The sequence below is a fragment of the Cervus elaphus genome, chromosome 1, assembly GCF_910594005.1.
Source record: "Cervus elaphus chromosome 1, mCerEla1.1, whole genome shotgun sequence".
In the NCBI taxonomy this organism is placed as follows: Eukaryota; Metazoa; Chordata; class Mammalia; order Artiodactyla; family Cervidae; genus Cervus; species Cervus elaphus.
This window is the reverse complement of record NC_057815.1, coordinates 45111602-45134912: the sequence shown is the minus strand read 5'-3', so window position 1 is coordinate 45134912 and position 23311 is coordinate 45111602. Positions and strand designations below refer to the sequence as shown.

General features: G+C 49.6%; 1 protein-coding gene and 1 non-coding gene across 3 annotated transcripts in view; one reads left to right on the top strand and one right to left on the bottom strand.

The window, feature by feature from the left end:
- Positions 1–23311, bottom strand: part of GRIK4 (glutamate ionotropic receptor kainate type subunit 4) — a 485478-nt gene that overhangs the window by 65109 nt on the left and 397058 nt on the right. For both annotated transcript variants that reach the window (XM_043901237.1, XM_043901238.1), the window contains exon 12: positions 17462–17665. In XM_043901237.1, the coding sequence (XP_043757172.1) occupies positions 17462–17665 (204 nt within the window). The remainder of the gene's footprint in view (positions 1–17461; positions 17666–23311) is intronic.
- TRNAR-CCU lies at positions 728–800 on the top strand. The gene has a single exon. It is a non-coding gene; the product is annotated as a tRNA-Arg (tRNA).

Here is a 23311-nt window from a genome sequence, read left to right as displayed (position 1 = left end):
ATTCTTGCCTGGAGAATTCCAGGGACAGAAGAGCCTGGTGGGCTGCCGTCTAGGGGGTCGCACAGAGTTGGACACGACTGACACGACTTAGCAGCAGCAGCAGGTTGGTCATAGCTTTTCTTCCAAGGAGCAAGCGTCTTTTAATTTCATGTCTGCAGTCACCATCTGCAGTGGTTTTGGAGCCCAAGAAAGTAAAGTCTCTCAGTTTCCCTGTGTATTTGCCATGAAGACATGGGACCAGATGCCATGATCTTCGTTTTTTGAATGTTGAGTTTTAAGTCAGCTTTTTCACTCTCTTCTTTCACTTTCAACAAGAGGCTCTTTAGTTCCTCTTTACTTTCTGGCATAAGAGTGGTATCATCTGTATATCTGAGGTTATTGATATTTCTCCTGGAAATCTTGATTCCAGCTTGTGCTTCATTAAATCAGATAATATTTGTAGAGCAACTATTAGCACTGCACCTGGCATCTAGTAAGTGCTCAATAAACAGCACCCACGACTATCTTTGGTGCAATATCACCCAGGGAACAGGTGAAAGGTTAGCCTAGGGAGTCACAAGGGGTTGAGCTCAGCATACAGGAGCCTCAGAGGAGAGGACTCAGATGTCCGTGAAGCGCCCGCTTCATGGTACACATGGTGTCACTCTCTCCACCAACACCTATACTCCAGGAAATAAAACCGGCAAGCACAAGCAGAGGTTGATTGCAAAGGAGGTTGGAGGGGACATCCTTGGTGGTCCAGTGGCTAAGACTCTGTGCTCCTAATGCAGGGGGCCCAGGTTCAATTCTTGGTCAGGGAACTAGATCCCACATGCCATAACCAAGAGTTTGCATGTCACAACTAAAGATTCCGTGAATTGTAACTGAGACCCAGCACAGTCAAAACAAACAAAGATATATATATATATATATATATATATATATATATATATATATATACATGTAAAACAAAGGCAGTTGGAGGACAAATGTGTGTGATGAGAGCTGAGCAATCATTTAGGCCAACTAAAGCTTAAAGACCGAAGACAGAGGGCTGTGACTCAGAGAGAAAACTAGAAGATGGGGTCAATTTCGGAGTGAGACAACTCATCCCAGACATTCCCACTCCATGAGGAGAGGAAAGAGGGGGAGGAAGCTTAAGCTCCTCTTTCTCAAGATAATATTGGTGTGGGATGTAGGGCGGGGTTGCACATACACTGGGCCCAGCTTTGGGGACCAGGGGAAGGTGGAGCCAGGAAGGGAGGAAGTATGGGAAGTGTTTGGGGGGGCCCGTGGCTGCCCTGGGAGGACAGCCCCAGGGCAAATGGCATCTCTGCTGCCCTAGCCTACTGAATGCACCAGCACTTCTGGGCCACTGTGTGTTTTCCCTGTTACTGGTCAAAGGGATCATCTGAAAATCTACCACTGGTTCTTGGCATTGGGATGTTCTGTCCAGGCTCTGAGGTCTTTGGGGTCAAGGGCTATAATGGTTCATTCTTTTACACATGCCTTCATGGCATCCCATCCATCTACTTATCCATCCCTCCACCCATCCATTTACTTACCACCCATCCATCCATCCATCTATCAACCCATTTATCTACCATCCATCCATCCACCCACCCACCCATTTATCTACCATCCATCCAGCCATCCACCCAAACATTTATCTACTATCCATCCATCTGCGTGTGTGAGTGCTAAGTCACTTCAGTCATGTCTGATTCTGTGCAGCCCTATGGACCACAGCCTGCCAGGCTCCTCTGCCATGGGATTCTCCGGGAAAGAATACTAGAGTGGGTTGCTCTGATTTCCTCCAGGGGATCTGCCTGATCCAAGCATCAAGGTTTTTACCACTAGCACCATCTGGGAAGTCCATCCATCCATCTACCCACGTATTTATTTACCATCCATCAATCCACTCATCTATTCATCCATCCATCCATCCACCCATTTATCTACCCTTTCATCCATCCTATAATTCCTAAGTATGCTGGGGGCTGGTCCAGGTGCCATCAGCATACAGATGAACAAGACAGATGTAATTTCTGATCTCAGAGAATTTGCATTCTAGTCTCACAGTAAGCAAGGTGATTTCATTTGGCAACAGTTTCTTTGAAGATGATACAACAAGGTACTGTGGAAGAGTGGGGTTCAGGGACAGGATGGCAGTCCCTTAGGTGGCAGAGAAAGAATACTTCCTGGAGGAGGAAACATCTGGATTAGACCTAGATAACCAGGTAGAAACAGTAGATTGGAGACTTTGAAGGAACAGGTTTCTGCTAGAAGAGCACAAACCATATGCTGGACCTGGGCATGCCATGTACAAGGAGTCAAGAGAAGGTCAGAGAGAGTGGGGCCAGTGATGGGAGATGCAAGGTCTTGTGAGCTCTTAATTACTTCTTTAGATGGTAGGGACGTTGGTGAAATTGTGACTGACGAAGGTAGTTGTTATTCAGTCGCTAAGTCATGTCCTACTCTTTTCGACCCCATGGACTGCAGCACGCCAGGCTTCCCTGTTCTTCACTATCTCCTGGAGTTTGCTCAAACTCATGTCCATTGAGTCGCTGATACTATCCAACCATCTCATCCTCTTTCACCCCCTTCTCCTCCCACCCTCAATCTTTCCCAGCATTTTCCAAAGAGTCAGCTCTTTGCATCAGGTGGTCAAAGTATTGGAGCTTCAGCTTCAGCATCAGTCCTTCCAATGAATATTCAGGATTGATTTCCTTTAGGATTGACTGGTTTGATTTCCTTGCAGTCCAAGGGACTCTCCAGATTCTTCTCCAGCACCACAATTTGAAAGCATCAGTTCTTCGGTGCTCAGCCTTCTTTATGGTCCAACTCTCACAACCGTACATAACTAGTGGAAAAACCATAGCTTTGACTATACAGATCTTTTGCCATCAAAGTGATATCTCTGCTTTTTAATATACTGTCTAGGTTTGTCATAGCTTTCCTTCCAAGGAGCAAGCCATTTAATTTCATGGCTGCAGTCACCATCCACAGTGATTTTGGAGCCCAAGAAGATAAAATCTGTCACTGTTTTCACTTTTCCCCCTTCTATTTGCCATGAAGTGATGGGACCGGATGCCATGATCTTAGCTTTTTGAATGCTGAGTTTTAAGTCAGCTTTTTCACTCTCCTCTTTCACTCTCATCAAGAGGTTCTTTAGTTACTCCTCGCTTGATGAAGGTAGAACATGGAGGAAATGTTTTTGCTCACTGAAAAAGGGAGCAAATGTTGGCCCAGGGAGATTTGGCACCAGCTTAAAGCTCAGGGACATACCTAGACTTCCAACTCAAGGTATTTTTTTTTCTAAGATCAAGAGGACATGTGAACTTGCCACCAATGCCACCACCTTGTCACCTAACAGAGGCTATGTCTCTCGCAAGAGATGACCCAGAGACCGTTCCTCTGGAGGGAATTTCTGCTCCTTGCGTCTGCTTTCCCCAGACAAGAGGGCAAGGAGAGGGGGTCAGAACTGCGGCAGGTTCCCACTGATACCTTTAGAAGGCAGCCAGAGATCATGCCACAGGAGTGTGACCAGCCATGTGGTACTTCAGTTTTGTGTTGATCAGTTAGACTTTTGTGGTCCCCAGACAGGTGTGGCAAGGAGAAATTAGCCCAATTAACCCAGGCCAGCCTGGGACAGGGAAGGACCCAGCCCTGGAAGAGCACATCTTGCAGAAAGGCAGGCCTGTGGACCCATGTGTTTGGGGATGGATGGAGGAGGAACTGAGGCTTTAGGTCCGGAGAGGAAGTGCAGGCAGAGCATTATGGGAGAGGCGGGTAACAGGCGGCAAGGAGAGCCGAGGTCTGACCTTGTCTGAGAGTCACAGCATGCCAGGGATACTGAGGACATTACAGTTCATTGATTTCTCATAATAACCCTGGGGCGGATGCTACTATCTCCATTTTGAGGACGAAGATGTGAGTGGGGTGGATCAGAAACACTGGCTGGCTTGTCCAAGCACCCGGGGTCAGGGATGCAGCATGGGGAGAGGGGTGGAGGATGGATGAGCACGCTCAGCTCCCCCCATTTCACTACCTCCTGCCTCTGATGACCCTCAAATGGAGCTTGGGCCCAGCTCTGCCCTCTCGCTGGCCTCCCTCACCCATCTTTCCCCCACACTATATTTCTCCACCTCCAACTTCTGCCTGTACTTCAGACCCATGTCGTCTATTTCTCATCTCTGCCATCTAAAGCAACTTGTTTTTTCCAGAGACTGTTTGTCAGTTCATGACTTCACCAGGCACTTGTCACCTAAAGCCGAGACCAGGAGTCAGCCAGAGTCTCCCCCTCCCACCTCCCTGCTGTCTCTCATTCAGCAACCAAGCCTCATCCATCCTGCCTCTGAAACGCCCATGTAATCCATCACTACCGCCCAGGTCTGACCGCCGCTGTCATCACTCAAGTCTTTACTGGGATTATTCAGTAGCTCCTGCACTGGTCTCATTGCTTCTAGTTCCTCCCCACTCCATCTGTCCAGCTGAGTGGATGCCAGGGGCACTTGGGGTCCTCGAACATGACCGTGCGTTACAACCACCTGGAGGGCCTATGAAAATGCATGTTGCTGGGCCCTACTCCAGACTCTGATTCAGCAGGTCTGGATGGGACCCCAGAATTTGGGTTTCTGACGAGCCCTAGGGAATACTGCTGCTGCTGGTTCCAGGACCACACTTTGAGAACCACTGCTCTAGAATCAATTTCCAGCAAAAGGTCTGAGCACATCACTGCCCCCTTAAAGAGACTCCGGCAACTCCCTGTGTGTGTGTGCGCGTGTCCATGCGCACTCAGTTGCTAGGTTGTGTCTGACTCTTAGTGACCTCATGGACTGTAGCTGGACTGTAGGTTCCTCTGTCCATGGGATTTCTCAGGCAAGAATACTGGTGTGGGTTGTCATTTCCTTCTCCAGGGGATCTTTCAGACCCAGCGATTGAAGCGGTGTCTCCTGCTTGGCAAGAGGATTCTTTACCACTGAGGCACCTGGGAAACCCCCAGCAACTACCTACTAGCTTTCAAATACGGTCCAAACTCCTTACAGTGATATTCACGATCTGTCCCACACTTTCTCTCCAGCGTCACTTCAAGCCCTGATCTCTCGTCAACCTACGATGCAGCCACATTGCTCTATTTGTGTTCTTTACACCTGTCACATATTTCAAACTCCATGTCTTTGCCCACACAGTTCCCTCTGCCTGTAACTCTTTCCTCCTTGGCTCTTGTCAAATTCCTACTTATCCATTAAAGTCCAACTTGACTATTAACTTCCCTTAGAGGCATCACAGTGTGTTAGAATGACCATGGACTTTGATGTCAGGCTTGGCTTTGAATTCCAGAATCAATCAACTTGTTAGCTGAGTTAGTCTCTCTGTTAAGCTGGGGCTAACCTCAGCATCCTCACTATAAACTGTGAATAATAACATTTATTTGTAAGATTGTTGTCGGAGAGGAAATGACACATAAGAAATGCCTGGCAGGTAGTAGCTCCTCAATAAACAATAGCTATTATTATCGTTATTGCTGCTCTAAAGTCTTGCCTGGCTTCCTGGAGCTGCATAATTTCTTTTTTTCCTGTATTCCCATAAAATTTTGTATATGATCCCATTTTGCATACATCTCATGCTGTGGTCTCATTTGTATGCAATGGGCCTCATTCTTATTATACTTGGGGGCCACTGTACAAATTATAAAACTTGATCCTCCTAGCAAACTCGGTGGGCACACGACTTGGCAAACTAAAGACGTCTTTGCAGGAAGAAAATTTACAGGTGGATAGAGGCTCACACCAGAGCACATGCTTGGTGAGCTGCGTGAGGCTGGGTTTCAGTCCCCACCCACCCCTTGTACAATATACAATTTGCACAACCTTCCTTGGAGGCTCTGTGAAGGTAGAATGTGAACCTAGTGAAAGTAAAAACTGGGTCTTATTTAACCTGAAGTCACAACCAGTGTTGAATCAATGCCTGTAGGGGCAGGTAATAGCGCCTGAGGATGGGAAGCACTTAAGTAGGGTGAGTAGGGCCCTGGTCCCAGGTTCAGGAAGAGCATCCTTAACTCCTGGAGGGAAGGGAGGGACAAGACCCAGGGTTGGTAGCATCAGAGATTCAGGCTTTGGAGAAAAATCAGCAGCTGAGTTACCGGGTACTTTGGGGAACAACGGCTTCCCTTGTGGCTTCCCTGGTAAAGAATTTGCCTGCAATGCAGGAGACCTGGGTTCGATCCCTGGGTTGGGAAGATCCCCTGGAGAAGGGAGAGGCTACCCACTGCAGTATTCTGGCCTGGAGAATTCCATGGACTGTATAGTCCATGGGGTCTTGAAGAGTTGGACAAGACTGAGCGCCTTTTCTTTCACTTTGGGGAACAAGACAGAGGTTACATGTCCTCATGCCCAACTGGACCTGTTCAAAGCACCCTTGATCTCAGACTCCAGCCTGGGGCATGGTCGAGCCCGTAGGTGACACCTCACCTCCGCCACGTGAGGCGGGCAATCAGGACTACAGGACTCTTAGGAGACATTAAGATACCACTTTTCGCAGTTTCCTTCCCCACTCCTGCCCCAAGTCAATTCCCTACTGCCTGGCCCTTCTGTGTCACAGCAAGACAACCTCTCAGAAGGCTTTCAGATGCCTTAATTAACCCACTTTCACTTACTCTGCAGACCCTCACTCCCCTAAACAGCTGCTACTCGGCTGGGAAGGCGGAAATAATTCCCAAGAAGGAAGCCTTCTGACAAATTTCCCAGGCCGCTTCTAGACACTCATGGGGTTTGGAGGCGTTCCCAGTCTGGAGCTGCTGGGGCAGCTGCGAACATAACAACTCCAAAGCCCCTGGGATTCCCATCCATAGCAGCTTCCTCAGTAGAAAGAACCCTCCCGGAATCTCAGGACAGCCAGGCAAAGCTCTGCTCTCTCTTCCTGAATCTGTGGCTGATTCTCTGGGCCTCATGGTCCATGATCCCAGAGAGGGAACCATCTTGACACTGCTTCTTGGGAGATGAGCATTTAAGCCGTGTGCCCTCACAGCTGATGCACACTCTCACTCCCTGGTTCTGCCCTGCTTAGGGCTCCCTTAGCAACCTACTCACCTCTCTCCTGCCCACCCTGTAGCACACTGCTTCTTTTATGTGTCTGTATTCTGCCTACCTCCATACCACCTCGCCTGTAAATTCTCAAAGACAAAACCAAATCTCACCTATCCTTTCCCCCCAAACCTCCAGCACAGTAACTGACTTACTGTGTTAAATTACTATCTGCTGATTGATTAATCAATTCATGGCCCAGTTTTCCAAGCCTCAGGTTAACAATTGGGTTGATAGAAACCTGCTAAGGAATGAACTCCCTAAGTTTATTCAGGAAGCGCTTATCACCTGGTGCCTTGCTCTGCATGACCTAAAGAACTATCTGACACACTTTCCTGTGTCCCAGGCACTGTGACAGGTGCATGTGGATATCAAGAGGAATGAGATACTGTGCTTGCCCGCAAGGAACTGCCAGTCTCATCACCACCGAGAATCCATCCTAGCGGTCCGCAGTGAGGAGTCATTCCTGCCTCCTACTTTATCAGTTGAAAACGATGTAGTTTATAACAGAGCTTTATTCCATACAACTTGGTGTTAAAATAACTTCTGCCATCTGTCTGCCTTTCCAGTGGGAGAGCTCCTGGAGGAAAGAGACCTGGTTTCAAATTCTAGTGCTTCTAGGCACTGGCCTCTCTGGGGCTGTGTGTTCTTAGTCCGTAAAAAGGAAGTAGTTATAACACCCACTTCCCAGATAATGCAGTTGAGGATGTAAATATCATCCATGTGTCCCTCTCAATCTGGCCACGCAGCGCCTCCTCTTTTTTTGCCATTCTTCTGGTCCAGTCTACTCCTTCCTCTCCATTCTCCTAGCACATAGATGCAGAGGACAGGAAGTCTGTACCAAAATCATGCTCCATTCCAGCCCCCAGTTCTCATGCGTCCCTGGTGGTGCAGTAAGGCATGCACAAGATAGCATATGAATCTGGGCTCTGGCTGCTTGCTGTGAGTCTGTGCTTGGGTTCATTGTTGACTCTCTGAGCCTCCATTTCATCTGTAAAATGGAGTAATAATCCCTCTCAGACCATGCACGGATTAAATGAAATAGCATCTGCCGAGTTCCTACATAGTGGCTGCCCTTGTCAGCAGCTGTCCTCGTCCTCCTCTCCCTCCTGGGGGCTCAGCTTTGAATAAGGACAGGGTGCCTTCATCAGATGACCACTCCCCCCATTCTAATTCTCTACAGAGCCATGGAGAGCAAGAGGAAAAAATCTGAAGGCCCACGACAGAGCCCTCAGCTGAAAGCCGGTGACGGCCAGGTAGGTATTGTCTGGGGCTCATGTTCATTTCAGGCTGAGGGTCCAGAGGCCCAGCTGCAGTCTTCTGGGGGGTGTGCACCCCAGCCGTAAATGTGGAGAGAGGACAGCGGTCACAGAGACAGACAGCAGCACCCAGCTGCATGGGCAGCAGCTGAGACAGACATCTCAGAAGAAAGGCACAGTGGCTGCAGTTTCAAAACTGCTTTCATTGGCTTTTTATCGGGTGGGTGAAAGGACTCGGGTAATAGAAAGGAACCTTTGAGGACTCCAGATGAGACAGACAGTTGTAAGGGAGGGTCTGACGAGAGATGGAGAGCAAAGGCGGTTGTGGTCCAGGAAGCAGCCCAGGGCTCTGGCCCTTTTATTCTCAAGGACAACAGCCTGTGGATAATGAACCAGACAAGATGGATTTCCTCCCTTCCCACCTCTCAGGGGTTGTATGCAGGGACCACTGCTTGACACACATGCCGCATGAAGCCAGTCCAGGAAGGACCTTGCCCAGAGTCAGACAGCCTTCCCTCTTTTCCTGAGAAGCAGGACAACCTGCTTAAAAGTCCCCAGGAAAGGGGAGCTCCCGCACTCAGTAGGTCCTAGAAAGAAAGGCCGAGACCCCATACTGTCGCCGTTTTCTCCTGGTCATCTTCACTGACCCTGCTTTCATTCAGGCCCCATCCCGCCCCCTGCATCCCTGGACCACTCTCTGATAAGCATAACTGAATTTGGTCTTCCCACATCCAATTCATCCCCATCTCGCCTCCCGGACTAACTTTCTGGGACCAAAGCCAATTACAGCACTCCTCCCCTCCTGGAATAAAACAAACCAACCACCTCTCTCTCTCTTCAAAAGCTCCCCGTTAGCCCTCTGGACATAGTTTAAGTATACAAACATATAAATCCTGTCACCACTGGCCCCTGCCTATAGCTCTACCCGCCTCCACTCCCTGCCATACTTGATGCCAGCCGCACAGAACCATTTGCACTGCCTGGATAATCTCAGTATTTTCTGCACCTAAAATATTCTTTTCTACTGAGATGATGCTCCTCCATCCTCAACACTCTGTTCCATGGTCCCTTCCTGGGTGAGTCCTTCCCTGCTCACTCCTGTACAAACCTTGTTCGTGCGTCCGCCAGCCCTACCAGTGTCGCTCACTACCCATGTGACCCACGTTATCTGCTTCGTGACTCAGTTTCCTCACCTGGAACATCTGGTTATCATGAAGACAAACGAGTCAAGCGTGTAAAACAGTGCCTGGCCCACAGGAAACACTTAATAAATGTCGGTCATTGTTATCTTCATCATTGTTGTTGTCGTTCAGTCATTAAGTTGTGCCTAACTCTTTGTGACCCCATAGACTGCAGCACACCAGGCTTCCCTGTCCTTCACTATCTCCTGGAGTTTGCTCAAACTCACATCCATCGAGTCGGTGATGCCATCCAACCATCTCGTCCTCTGTCACCCGCTTCTCCTCCTGCCCTCAATCTTTCCCAGCATCAGGGTCTTTTCCTATGAGTTGGCTCTTTGCATCAGGTGGCCAAAGTATTGGAGCTTCAGCATCAGTCCTTCCAATGAATATACAGGGTTGATTTCCTTTAGGATTGACCGGTTTAATCTCCTTGCTGTCCAAGGGACTTTCCAGGATCTTTGCCAGTACCACAATTCAAAAGCATCAATTCTTTAGTACTCAGCCTTCCTTATGGTCCAACTCTCACATCCATACGTGACCACTGGAAAAACCACAGCTCTGATTATGTGGATCTTTGTCAGCACTGTTAATATTATTAATAGAGCATGTATCACACGGTACTGGAATTTGTGGTTCACTTGTCTCTTTGAGTAGGTCCTGAACTCCTTACCAGCAATTCCTCCCATCCCAATGGTGCTTGTCAGAGAGTGGGCACTTTGATGAATGAGTGAATGAATGAATGAATGAATGAATGACTTGCTGAATTATCATTGGAGCCCACCTCCTCCTATCTGAGTAAACACAGGGACCAGGCTTTAAGAGGAAGAGAAAGTCCCCACCCTTGAACATGGCTGTCACATGGGAAAAGAGTAGAGCATTCAGTTTTAGTCCCTGGATCAGTATCTTGATTTTAAAGAATAGAATTCTATGACCTATTTTCAGTTAAAATAGTCTCTGGCTTCAAGGTGAAAAGGAATCCCAGGGGACTAGTTGTATTTTTTTTTTTTTTTAGTTCAGCAAAATGTCTCTGAACAACTTTCCCAGTGGATTGAGGCCACAGACAACCCACCCTGCCAGGCCTCGGCAAACCGTCTCCACAATCCTTTCTCCTAGGGGCCCAGGAGGGGAAAGGAATGAGGCATTTCAGCTTCATCTACACTTAATTCATCAAAATGTCATTGGTAAGAGCTATTTGATGTCCAAAGCTTATGAGCCTTGAATCTAAGCCTTCTAAAGCCCCTTTCTCTTTGAACCTAAATGGGCTGTTCTGCCAACCTGGCGTTGACTGCCAACAGGGGACATGGTTCTGAGCTTTGAAGCTTGAGGGGGGCTCTCTCTCTCTTCCTGAACACGCTTTAGTCCTTCCCAAGCTGGGCCCCTAGGATGTGAAATGCAATCTCTCCCCTTCCAGGATACCACTGCTCAGGGCTGAACCCACAAAGAAAGCTTCACACACAACTGGGGGAGCAGAGAAGGGGTCAGAGAGGTCATCCACTCACTTTACAAATAAAGTGCAGCCCCTTTATGGGCCAGAGTCAGACGTGGGTACCACGTTCTGGGCATCCTCCACAGGCTCTGCCTAGAAAGGCCTCTCAGAAGAGAGCACCATTCATGGCTGGAGGGAGATGACAGTGTGAGTCCATCAGGAGAGGCCATGAGGACTCAGGTGCCCATCTGCTGGCTGTGGGACCAGGGGTGAATCATTTGTACTTCTAAGCCGCAGGGTATTCACCCATAGGTCCACTTCACAGAGCCCTTATGGAGGATAAAGAATCAGGGCTGGGAACGCAGTTTCAAACATGAAATCAACGCATACGTGTGTGTGTGTGTGGGGGGGGGTGACAAGGACAACAGCCAGGACAGACACACCCCTGACTGCACTGTTTCCCAGTGACCTGTCCGTGTCTCCGCGAGGACCGCAAACCCCTTCACGAATGCGCCTCCCCGCCCCCTGTCCTGCCCACCGTGATCCCCACCAGGACTCCGCTCCAGCCACGTGACCATCCCTGCTCTCCCCAATGCCTAAGAGACGCACGCGCTCTCGAGTCCCAGCAGCTGCTTCCACGAGCGATTTCATTTTAAACAACAGCCAACCTTTCAGCTCCACAGCTCCTTCTAGCTACAACCCTTTATCTTGCTTTCCCACAAGAGCGAAGCTTCTGTAAAGAGTATTCCACAATGATTCAACCATTGCAGTGTGATTTCAATCCAGCCACCCACCGAAACCCCTCTTGTCCGTGGCTTCTGCATTCTAAATCTGACGGGAGGCTCTTTTGTGCTTCCTTTCAAGAGGTGGGAAGCTTCTTTACCCACCTCTCTCAGCAGCCTTCACAGGCTCTCCTCCCTCACCGCCCTCCTGAATGTATGATTTTCTCCCAGAGGGTTCCGTCCCTCCTCACAGCTGCAAACCACAGCTCGCCAACCACGCCAGCACCTACGCCTGGAGCCGCAGAGCCCACTCTAACCAACTCGCTGCTGAGCATCTCTACCTACGCATCCAAAAGGCTTTCCACAGTTACCGCTTCCAAAGCGGGAATCATCCCCCTCTTTCCTCCCAGACCTGTTTTTCTCCTGGGTTTTCCACTTCAAAGACTGGCAGCACCATCCACCCAGACGTGCACATCAGTGTCCACAAGAGAAACCCGGGTGTCATTCATTCTACTCTCCTCCCTCTGCACGGGCCACGCCCATTCAGTCCTTGAGTCCGGACAACGCATCGGTTAAATACCTTCCACAAGTTACCAAACAGAATTATACTATGATCTCACTTAAGAAAAAAACTTGTGTAAGTACACACTCATCAAGAAATCAGAAGGGATCATATTGAAATGTTAACCACGGGTATTACTGACTGGTGGAATTACAAGTAATTTTTGTTTCTTTGTTTTTTAAAACACATATATTTTATAAAGATCGTATTTATTGTTTCATCGCTAAGTCTGTCTGACTCTTTTACGACCCCGTGGACTGTAGCTCTCCAGATTCCTCTGTCCATGGGATTCTCCAGGCAAGAATACTGGAGTGGATTGCCATTTCCTTTTCCAGGGGATCTTCCCAAGTGAGGGATGGAACTCCTGTCTCCTGCACTGGCAGGAGGATTCTTCACCACTGAGTCATTCTATATTACAGAAAAACTGTTACCTTTAAAGACAGCTTTTGAAGGCTTCTTCTGATTCCTAAGTTACTTTTGGTTCTCATCACCTCTTGCAACAATTCAGTCTTCTCCCTGGTTCCCCTGCCTCCAGGACTTTCCCATCCCTCACCCATCTATGTTCCACACTGTAGAAGGCCGTATAGGCCACCGCCCACTCCCTAGGCTCACTTCCCACCACGCTCTGTTCCAGCTGTAACATCCTAAAACGGAAACTACCATGCCCCTTCCTGTCTCCAAGCCGTGGACTCTGCCTGGTTCCCTTCCTCCTGGCTTGATCTTCTCTCTCCACATCCCTGCTCTCCCTGGCCAACTTCTCCTGGTCCTTAAAGATTCAAGTCAAGCAACATCTCCTGCAGGTGTCTTCCCTACACATCAAAAGCAGAGTCAGGAGGCCCTCCTCCAGTCCTCTCACCAGCCCCTCTACCTCCCCATCCTAGCCTTTCTCACTCTGCTTTTACCCAACTGGTCCTCCATCAAAGAGTGACCCAGTGTCTGTCTCATTCAACTCTGTATCTGAATACCTCCAACAATTTCAATGAAAAATTCAGTTTAAATAAATATACTGGGGTGACACAGGAGGATGTTGAGACTGTTCCAAGGGCATCTTCTTCTTCAATCTTTAGTCTATCTCCTCCCCTCTGCCAAGTACACTTCCAGCAAAACACACCATCACAGCTGTGGGCTCAGCTTGTGAAGGGTTTGACTGGGGGCAAAATGAATCCAGACCCAAGAGGCTCCCAAACAGACACACTGCACATCTCCCCTACCCAGATATGGCCCTGGGGGGTGAGAGGCCAGCCACCTGCCCAGATGATGTGAAGTCACTTGTTTTCACTCCAACCACACTCCTACTTTTAACAGGATTTACACTGAAAGACATACTCTGATGATTTTCAAAAGTAAGCAGAAAATATGTTTGAATGCTCTTTCATAACTAACACGCCATGAGTGCAAGCCCCACAGTAAGCAGGTGACTGTGGATATGAAAGACTGAGGCTCTAGAACACCCAGTGGAGATGACCCAGGAGATGACTCTCTAGGCTGCATCACTCTGCATCCAGGAGGCTACTGCATTCCTCAAATGATCTAAATAAAGAGATTTCTGTCTATCAAACTTTCTGTGGGTGTGGGCATGCTCATGTGTGTGTTATTTTAAATCCTTACAAAAATTCTTTCTGGATGAACACTGAAGCTTTGGGGGATGGGGGTGAGAAGGATAAAAAATGTTGCCCAAGAACACACAGCTAGTAAGTAAGTGAACTGACATTAGGTTTAACATCAAGATTCCCACTCTCAGACCATGAGCACTGAAGTCAGCTCACTCAGTCGTGTCCGACTCTTTGGGACCCCAGCGACTGTACCCCTCCAGGCTTCTCTGTCCATGGGGATTCTCCAGCCAAGAATAGTGAAGTGGGTTGTCATGCTCTCTTCCAGGAGATCTTCCTGACCCAGGGATCGAATCCGGGTCTCCTGCATTGCAGGCAGACTCTTTACCGTCTGAGCCAGCAGGGAAGCCCCAAGTCAGCTGGACCAGGGTTTAAATGCTGACTCTAAACTTACCAGCTGTGTGATTTTGGCAGGTTATTTAACCTCCTTGAGCCTGCATTTCCTCATCTGTATATAAGTAACAAATTTAGGTGAGATGACCTCTGAGGTCTCTTCTGTCTAGGACACTGGCTAGCCAACCCCAAGGCTTTGCTGTTATAACCTCTCATCTGTGCAACTTGGGGAAGGGGTCAAACAGGGGGTCTGCGGGCCTTAGGACTGTTGTGATCCTAGGAGACATCGGGGCAGACATATCAAGCACTGAACCTGGGGAAGATCAGGGCCAGCATATGTATTGAAAGAATGGATTAATTCCTTAATTAATTAATACTACCCAGCCACGTCTTGATGAGACCAAAGCAGCAGTGTTTTGACTTGAAAGCTGATCTGGGGTGAATTTTAATATCCCAGTCTGATTGCCCAAATCATTCAGTATGGAGCTGCATGTCCTTGAGTCCCGGATCCTTTCCTCTTCCTGCCAGTCCACGTCACAGCTCATTAAGGGGCTGATAAGGGGATGGCTGTGCACCGACTCCGACATCCCTGAAGTCACCCCACAAGTCACAAGGCAGTGCAAGGGAGCTGAAGAAACCGCTCAAGGTCACCGAGTCCGTAAGACAGGAGGAGGGGCGGTTCAGCTTTCTGAGGTTTAACCACTAGAGGGCGCCTCGACCGGGGTTCTAAACAGTAAGACTGCCTTGGGGGAGGGGTTCAGGAGCTAACCTGAACCCTTTTTGGGGACCCCCATCCTTTTTCCGGGACGCGTGGGCATCATCGGCTAGGGGGTTGAACCTCAAAGATGGCAGAAGGCTTCGCCCCCAGCCTGTCCCTGTGAGAGGCTCTCAGGGCCCCTTGGGCCTCCTATGGTCTTTCATGATTGCCTGCAAGCCTCACTCTGCCAGCAAGGCCTCCCTCCTGGACTCTAGGAACTGGACAATTCACGGTGTCACTAAACAAGACTTGCTGCTGGCCCTGCTGAGTCACTGCAAATGCTATCAGGAAAACTCCTAACCACCATCCCACCTCAGCCCTTAAATACCTTCCACACGCTTTTGACTACATAGAACTTTCCATCATGCATTGCCAAGGATTGCTTATTCAATACCCCAACTAACATTTTTATCCTTGGAGACTGGGATTTAAAAAATGTATCTTTTATCCCAAGTTTGGTACATATAAAATGTGGCATGCATACTCAGTCACTCAGTCATGTCCATCTCTTTGCAACCCTGTGGACTGTAGCCTGCCAGGCTCCTCTGTCCATGGGATTCTCCAGGCAAGAATACTGGAGTGGGGTGCCATTTCCTTCTCCAGGGAATCTTCCCAACCCAGGGATCGAACCCATGTCTCCTGCATTGGCAGGCGATTCTTTACCAGCGAGCCACCTGGAAAGCCCATATATAAAAGATTACAATCATGTTAATTTAACAGATAAAGAGATGAGAGGAAAGAAGGAGAGAAAAAAGCAAGCAAAGGTGAGAGGGATAGACAACACAAAGGAAGGGACTGGGCTTATGCGGAATTTCCTTGGTGACATCTCAGTCCAGCTGAGGTCGTGTGCTATGGTGGGATTCTGGAGTTAGACGCATCTGGGTTCAAATCCCAACCCTATCTCACCCTGACGGAGTGCCTTCAGACAAATCATTCAAGCTCTCTGTTTAGGTGGCACATTTGTAAAACGAGGATAATGATGAACTATTAATAAAAGGTACGTTCTGAGAGGATTAGAGATGATGTATGTAAGGCCCCCTACACGCTGGCACTGGCTGGGAGGCTGCAGGGGCTCCTCCTGAACTTGGAAAGCACAGACGGAGACCGGTCGGTTCAAAGTCACTCCAAGAACCTAGGTCTGTGGTCTCTGCATTGGGTGCCAATCACCTACCCTGACGAGAAACACTCAGTTATGGAAATACAGACAGTGAATTAATAGCAACTTAGTTTTTACAGATGTTAGTGGTTTGTGCCAAGAAAACAAACGCTCTGGCCCTGGAAGAACTTTCTACAGTCTTGCTCTAACTGAATGATGATTGACATTTGAGGATGCTCACCTACATTTTAATCAAGTCTCCACATTCACCCTGAAAATTTACAGCCCTCCCAAGTGCACCGTGGCCCTGGTCTGGAAGGGCACATTAAGGATAGCAGAAAATAATACTAGAAGTAACAGAATAGCCGTAACTGTGACCAATGCCTCTGACAGTCGGTCCCTTTTCCCTTGTTATTTAACCATATCTCTTTGACAGCCCTTCTCAAGTGTCAAAGTCAGCTGATGTAGCTGTGTTCTACACTCTCGGGACCTGTCCAAACTCTGCCAACGGTACTGATAATCAAAAAAATAATCAAAACTGGAACTCCCCTGGTGGTCCAGTGGTTGAGAGTCTGCCTGCCAATGCAGGGGACACGGGTTTGATCCTTGCTCTAGGAACTAGATCCCACATGTGTGTGTGCTAAGTCACTTCAGTTGTATCCGACTGATCCTACATGTGTGTGTGCTAAGTCGCTTCAGTTGTGTCTGACTCTTTGTGATCCTTTGGACTGTAGCCCGCCAGGTTCTTCTGTCCATGGGATTCTCCAGGCAAGAATACTGGAGTGGAGTGATCTTTCCGAGCCAGGGATCAAACCTGCGGTTCTTACTTCTCCTGCATTGGCAGGTGGAATCTTCACCACTAGCGCCACCTGGGAAGCCCTAGATCCCACATGCCACAGGGCAACTAAGCCTGTGTGCCACAACCGCTGAGCCTGTGCATCCGAGAGCTGGTGCTTCACAACCAGAGAAGGCACCACAATGAGGAGCCTGTTCATGGCAATTAGAGAGGAGCCCTTGTCTGCTGCAACTAAAGGAAAGCCCTTGTGCAGCAATGAAGACCCAGCGAAGCCAAAAATAAATAATTTTTTAAAAAGTAAAACAAAAAGCACCTGAATTATCCAAGAAGTGAACCCAATCTCTAAGTCGCGTTTATTGGTCAAGGCCTCTATTCCTTAGCCATTACAGGTTCTAGACTGGGACCAGAAGAGCCACAGGGCAAGGATCATGGTGATCTTATTCACCAATGACCAATACCAATGTATCTATACCACCAATGCCTGGCTCGGTGCCAGCTCAGGGAAGATTCGTGCAATGAATGGGCGAATAAATGAAAACAGCATGACTGATTGACTGAATAAACAGTGGGTTCATAAGCATACAGCACAACCTTCTGTCCTTCCACCAGCCTCCCCGGCCCACCCCCAGATCCAAACCACCTGTTCTTTCCTTACCCGAGCGATCAGCTCCCCGACCATGCCCGTCCAGGTGCCATTGGCCTCGGGCACGCCGTACACGCCGTCCCCGACCAGACGGATCTTGTAGTTGAACCGGAGGATCTCTGCCAGCTCCTTGAGCATGTCCACACAGAAGCCCTCGTAGCGGTCGTTGCCTTCCATTTCCTGGTGGTTCCCCTTCAGCATTAAATACGGGTTTTCCTGCAGCAAAACTGGGCAGCTGTCATTCTCATCTTAGCCCTGGCGTCTCAGCCACATGTGATGAGGGGACTGGGGACACAGGAGGTTGGGGAGAAGATGGGGTGGAGGAGGGAAGTGGCTTGGGTAATGGGACACTTTGGAGGTGGCAGTTACTTCCCTTTCCTGACTTCAAGGCACTTCTCTTACCAGGAACACGCAAGGGTCTCACTGCACAGAGGGTTCAGTGGAAGCCCCTCTACCTTGTTTAAGGTCATCATCTGACCCCATCTCCCATTTCATTCCGTCCTTTTCCCCCCTTTCCTTTTGTTTATTCCACACAGACTGATCTCAGGGCATTATGAGATGCAAGGATGCTGATGACAGAACAGGTGAGGTTCTTAAATGCACTGTATGACTGCAACCCAAGGCAGAATGGGTCCAGCCGTGGGTGTTGGGAGAAGGGCTGGGTCTCTCAGGTGAAATGACCAGGGAGGTTTCCATGGAGGAGGTGGGATGCAAGCTGGGCTCCGGAGGATGACAGAACACTGACAGATGGAAGTGGCGGTGGACAGAGGGCTGCACGGGCAGGGGAAAGGCAGGATCAAGGACATAATCCCCAGTGAGATGGAGCTCGTCCCATTCAGCAGATGTGGAGGTGCCTTTGAGTGGGAGCCTGGCTTGTGGGTAGGGGTGGGATGGGAGGATAAATTTAGAAAGATGAATTAGGGTCAGCACAGGCCTTGGATGCCAGGGCGAGGTACATCACACATATATAGTAGGGAAGTACTCACAGTTTTAAAGACTCAAGGACATGAGTGAAGAATATGACAAAGTGAGAGAGAGAGAAGGTCTGGGAGTGAGGACAGACCCTCTCCTGCTAGGAAATGCTGATTCCTGAGCTGTGCTTTGGCTCAGGTGGGTTTCAGAGCTGGACAGGACACAGAGAGGGTCAGGTAGATGCCAGGATGGGTGTGGGGCACAGGGGGAGGATCCTCAGACCCTTGGAGCCTGAGCAGGAGACTCAGGATGGTGTCATCATGGCCGTGGATGGTTTGGAAAGGAAGAGGTTTGGGAACATGTTGAATTTGAGGTGTTGGTAGGCGACTCAGGAGCAAACATGCGACTGAATATTGGAACATGGAGTGAGGGCAGGATAGGGGGCATAGATAAGGCAGCCTCTAGATAGAGGTGGTGGCTGAAGCTGCAGGATATGGGAGACCATGGAGGGGGAAGGACAGCAGAGGGATAAGACCTGATCCGGGTGGGGCGGGGCGGGGGTGAATGAAGGGCAGCCACAGAGCAGGACAAAGCAGAAGCAGCCAGAAAAGCCGAAAATCAGGAAAACGTGATCATGAAAGTCAAGGAGGTGGGGATTTCAAGCAGAAGAAGGCAGGTATTCCCACCCAGAGAGGAAGCAGGGCTGTGAAAGGGCGACTGGGTCACGTGTCACTGGAGATGTTCGAAGGCAGGTTGGGGGTGTTGGGGGGAGGTGATGGCAGAAGCCTAGAGGGATGGGCCTGAATGAGAGGTGCACGGGGGAGTGCCGGGCTTGTTGGGAGGTTAGGAGATAAGGGCCAGCCGGCAGAGCCTTCTCCACCCAACCGCTCCCAGGCACGTCTCTCTCCAAACTTCAGTTCCCCTCTACCAGCAACGGTGCCCACTGACCCCTTGATGGATGATCCCCTAAACTGGAGGGTAGTCCAAGGGCAGCAGGGTGTAGGTGAGGTGGTCTTAGAATGGGAGGGACCAGAGAATGTATGTAGGTAGAAAGGGAGGAATCCCTAGAAAAGGCAAGATAGAGAAGGAAGAAAGAGAAGTGTAAGTCAGGTCAGTAAGGTCCCAGGAGAGCCAGGGTCAAGGCGAACTTGAGTCCGGGAAGTGGGCCTGGGGGTAGGGTGGAGAGCATAGATGCAGGTTCAGAGAGGAAGGGAGGAGGGCAGACATAAGAACTGTGCCAGAGTCGTGCTGGGGGCAGGAGGGAAGGCTTGGTTCCTCTGGAGGGGTTTGCTCAGGGGATACGATGGGGGTGACAGAGAGGAGCCTGGGGTTGCCCAGGTCCAGCTGAGTTAGGAGGCTGAACGCAGAGAGGCAGCTGGGGGCAGGACTTGGAAGGAGAGGTGGACTCAGAGACGGGCAGGAGGTGAGATGGCTGAGCATCACGGTGGAGATGATTCTAGAAGCCGAGAGAGGGAAGTGCTGAAGTGCTGGTTTGCTGAGCTCAGGCTGGAAGGGACCTCTGGGCTGGGGAAGATGGGGAGCCAGGCAGACCAGAGGTCATGAGGGGAGGAAGGGCAAGAGCAGTCTTGTGGGTGTGAAGCAGAAGAGGGAAAGGTAGGAGGTTCCGAGCCAGGGGGAGGGACCTCTGAGTTGAAGGTGATGTGATTCTGGTTCATGATCAAGTGCACGGTCCTGTCAGTGAGATGCAGCCAGGCTCCCCGCCTTCCATACAAGCCGTCCTTGGCTCAAGGGCTCTTCTCCGTCCTTCTGTTTAACCTAATGGAATACTGTCCTTGGGGTCCCATTGCCTCCTCTTCGCCCACCCACGTTTCAGAATTCCTACTGTGCTCCCAGCCAGGGTCCCACACACACATTCTCTATCCTCCTACACCTGCTGCCTCCCAGGCAGAACGTGTGTGTGCCTGGGACTGACTCCTCCTGCTGTCCCCACCTGGCTCGTGTTCAGCACCCACGGACTGTGTGGGTGAAAAGTGCTGAAGTGGCCTCACCTCCAGATCACAGCTGGGGGGTTTCCATGTCTGGGTTGGAAGGCAACCTCCTAAGGTATCTTTAATGACCCCGAGGAGTTTCACAAAAGTCTTCTCCCTGAGCACTCTTAAGTTAATTTAAAATACACTGGCATATTTAGAGTGAATAAACACAAAGCCAATGCTAGAGAGAGGAGTCACAGGCATTTTGGAAAGTGTGGGGGCTGAGTGCTGGCCTGGGGCCCTGTCCTGGCAGGGGTGTTGGGAGAACGGAAGATAGTGATGTGGGCAAAAAGCTTAACCCGGGTTCTGACACAAGGTGGGGTATTTGCTGCAGCTAACCCGGTGTATTCCTCTGGAGGAAGGCATGGCAACCCGCTCCAGTATTCTTGCCTGGAGAATGCCCATGGACAGAGGAGCCTGGCAGGCCACAGTCCCTGGGATCACAAAGAGTTGGATACGACTCAGCAACTAAACCACAACAGCAACAATTCTGTGTATTAGCTGGTGTTAACCAATAAATCACAAGTCCCAACTGCACCCTGTCAGGAGCAGGACACAACAGGGCTATGTGCTGGGTTATAAGGGATAAATGAGAAGGCGAGGGTGGGATGTTCTGAGAGAATAGCATTGAAACATGTATATTATCAAGGGCGAAACAGATCTCCAGCTCAGGTTGGATGCATGAGACAAGTGGTCGGGGCTGGTGCACTGGGAAGACCCAGAGGGATGGGACGGGGAGGGAGGCGGGAGGGGGGATTGGGATGGGAAACATGTAAATCCATGGCTGATTCATGTCAATGTATGGCAAAAACCACTACAATATTGTAATTAGCCTCCAACTAATAAAAATAAATGGAAAAAAAGGTAGAAAAGTAGAAAAATGGGTATTCAATGCAGTGGTAACTCAAATACTATTATTAACATTTGTGTGTTAACTTTAGATGGTGACTTTTTCACCACATCTGTTCATATTTCTCCGAAATCTGGTTTTAGCTCCTAAATAACAGTCCTCAACTCTGAAAGATATTGTTTCTAAATTTTGTGTATTTTAACCAATCTGTAATGAAGATCTTTGTATATTAAAAAAAAAAGGGATAAATGATTCAGGATGACCATTTGCCAAGGATCTCTCCCAAATGGTCACTGGGGACTGGGACATGCTTGAGGATGGGCAGCAGGGCACAGACTCGGGACGTCCTTCAGAGGCAGAGAAGGTCCCAGCAATCTTGCTGTGTGCTGTCCCCCTCAGCCAGGACTGTGGCTGTGTTGCCCCAGCTCAGCCAGGCATGCCCAGATCGGGGGTCTATGTGACACCATCACCCCCTCATCCTGCTGACGTTTTCACATTGCTTTGGATGAGCTAAGGTTGAGCTGAGATGGGGGCTGGCAAAAACTCTGTGAGCTGGAATTGCCTCTCCATCCTTTGCTATGACTATTCCCTCTGCCTGGAGTATTCCTCCCAGACCGCCACATGTCCCTTCACCCCCATCAGGTCTCTGCTCAGATCTGCCCTTCTCAGTGAGGCCAGCACCCCACTCCCCTTTCCCGGCTCTATCTACACCCAAGCACCCAGAACTGCGCCCAGCACACAGGCATGCCCCCCAAATACTTGGTGAATGAATGGAAGTATTCAGTGACCCCTGTCTCCTACCACGTGAAGGGAAAACCCATTGGTTGGCATTCAAGTCCCTAAGCATTGTGGACCCAACCCACTTTGCCAGCCTCAGGCCTTCCCTCTCTACCTATGCCTGTGTCCTAGCAACCTGCGCTTTCCTGCATTTCCTGAGTGCCCAACAAGGCTCTCCGTCGTCCACTTCTCCCTCCTTATCTCTCACTGTCTTTTGAGGCCCATCCTCATGGTCCCTCTTCTTGGAAGGCTTTGCTGACCTCCCCAGTGGGATGGGACCTCTCCCTCCTTCAAACTCTGCAGTACTAGACACGAGCCTATTTCCTGGCTTTTTTCCTGCTCTGCTCACAGTAGATCAGTTATCCCAGTCCAGGGCTCCTGGGCCCCTGGAGTTTATGAACATAGTGATGGAGGTCCCTGAACTCTTTTGCATTATCTTGAAAGCCTAATCTTTCAAAAGACAGTCCTTTTCTTAACAGACACATTTCCAGACTTTGCACAGTTAGCTACGATAAGGCTGAACAGACTCACTAATAGTTGGGTCTGTTTGGAGCTGGAATTACATCAGTGCAGCCACACTGGTTATCTCTTGCTGATAAGACGCTGGGCCAGACAGGGAAGTCGGCTTTTGATTAGTTAAAAGGAGGTGGAGGAAGGGGAAAAACTCATTATTACTGGAAATATGCAGTTGGTTTAATTGACAAATCTTAAAAAATATGATGTCCTTGGAGGTGGGGGGAGGGGAGAGGAAAACAACTTTGGCCATGAATGTACTTGACTCATGCCATCTACTAAATTACAGCCTCTTTGAGGACAGAGACTGAGTCTTACTCATCTTCGTGTCCCCAGGAATGAGCACAGTGCCTGACACACAGCAGGAGGGGCTGGGTAATCATCGAAGAGAATTGAATCAAATAAAAAAGGCAGATGGTCCCTTTCTCTGTAGATTGAGAACTTTCCTTTGATCGTTGGGAAATGAAGACATCGCAGGCCATAAAACCCCACTGAGTTCAGGTGTCCACTGGCAGGGGTGCAATTTGTACACGTAAGCACCGAGCAGGCTGCCGCGAGAGAGCGGGGGCCACGCCGGCGGGCTTCTCCCACCTGTGTCTTAAGGTGCCCTGCCCTTGGCCGCGCACAGATGCCCCGGGTGTTGGGGTGCCCCCATTAGAGACATCTACAAACTGCCGTCTCGCCACCCCATCCCGCTTCCCCAGCTGCCTTGGAACTCATCAGATATCATTTCCATATGAAGCAGCAACTTGAGTTTAATTACACTGTCATAAATTGGCCTCGGCGCTGTGATTAGAGCTCCCATCTTCTGTTCCTGGG